The sequence below is a fragment of the Trichinella spiralis genome, assembly GCF_000181795.1.
Source record: "Trichinella spiralis strain ISS 195 chromosome Unknown Scfld1571, whole genome shotgun sequence".
Taxonomy (NCBI): Eukaryota; Metazoa; Nematoda; class Enoplea; order Trichinellida; family Trichinellidae; genus Trichinella; species Trichinella spiralis.
Genome location: NW_003528510.1, coordinates 172 through 1,728, shown reverse-complemented (window position 1 = coordinate 1,728; position 1,557 = coordinate 172). Strand labels below are relative to the sequence as shown.

Genomic DNA, 1,557 nt, shown 5'->3' with positions numbered 1-1,557 from the left:
GGTTGCCCATATTTTTCTTTGAAAAATGGCAGGGGAAGAACTGAGCATCCGTATGTTTTCCGTATCTATTATGTTTTGCGGTTTTGGGTGTTCGCTTGGAATTGTGGGTAGTGTAAAAGCAAAGGAGAAAGCAAAGGATCTCGAAAAAGCAGTTTTTTTTTCTTGTTAAATGTGAAAAAGTGAATTGCGATATTTTTTTAACATCTGAATGGAGAAGTTGTTTGTTTGAATAAACTGTCATCTTGTTTTGTTTTTTCCGTCTTCTATTCTTCTTCGTTTATAGATGATTTCAAACAAAAAGGCAAATGTTTTAATAATAATTTATTAATAATGAATGATTAAAATTAATGAGAATAATTAATAAGACTGTTCAAAAGAAGCAACAATGTTCAGTGATGAATGCATAAGGCATTTGATGAGATGATTGGGAAAAAAATTTTTTTTTTCATGTCAAAAATCGAGCATCACGCGTTGTACTCAAGTGCAACGTGCTTGCGTCGAATGATGACGTTAAGCCGGAACCAACTTGGATTGAAATTTTTATCCGAGCCTTCTGGTGGGAAACAATACTCGATGGTCAGTGTGTTGGGTTGAGTATTTTCTACTGTCGGTTTAAATTCTTCCAGATGAACACGAATCCACATATTTTCACCAGGATCTAAAACTCCATGAGATGGCTCGCACATTGTACGCATTTCATTGGACAATTTGATCATGAAAGCAATTTTTTCTTTTCCATTATTAATTATGCTGAATGGATAATTTTTCTTCTCTTCAAATGGTCCATTGAAAACGATCCTTTCAGCAGGTGAAGTCTTCAATTCGCTTGGAATAGGCTTCGGCATGTTTGCAACGGAATTCAGAGGAGTATGGAAACAACCACTGATCTCGGGAAACACGAAACCACAACTGAATTAATCGAATTGTTTTATTTTTACTCCAACTATTAGATTTTTAAACTTTAAACAAAGCTTTAATCTGATTATTATTTTAAAATGTTTTTTGTTTAAAGTAAAAAAAATGTTTTAAATTTAACATCTCCATTGTCTGACGTTGTTTTGTAAAAAAAGATTACAAAAATTACTCGAAGTACTGCATTTGTATTTGAAAATAACTTTACAATACTTTTAAAATTACGTATACAATGCATAAATGGAACACTGAAATTGAAAAGGCACCAATGAAATAAGGCATATTATTTCCTTTTACAAAATTGATTAAATAGCAATCCGACCCATCCCATTTATGAAAACAGTAAAACACTTTTTCATATCCTATAACATATGTGCTACTTCTTTTGTGGAAATTTAATAATCGCCAAATCTGTGTAATATCATGTTTTCCCTTTATGTTGTTTTACTGACTTTGACATCAAAGCAACAAAAAGACAACCTTAGTGAATCATCCCAATGATTAGTAGTAAAATTGAATTTGGCAGCTGATATAGGATGGAGTAAAAATTAGCTCAAAACGTTATTATTATTAATGTCAAAAGAAGAATAGATATTGTTTTCCTCTTAAAGAAAATACTTTCTGTTCTTTATGAAGTAATATTTA

The 1,557-nt window shown here is 31.3% G+C and overlaps 1 protein-coding gene across 1 annotated transcript; it reads right to left on the bottom strand.

Annotated features, from left to right (window-relative positions):
* Window positions 1-464: 464 nt before the first annotated feature.
* Window positions 465-909, bottom strand: Tsp_13917 (major sperm protein 1; the record flags this gene model as incomplete). The annotated part of the gene is made up of 1 exon (XM_003368936.1): window positions 465-909. A coding segment is annotated over one exon (445 nt), but the record flags the coding sequence as incomplete, so codon positions are not given.
* Window positions 910-1,557: the final 648 nt, after the last annotated feature.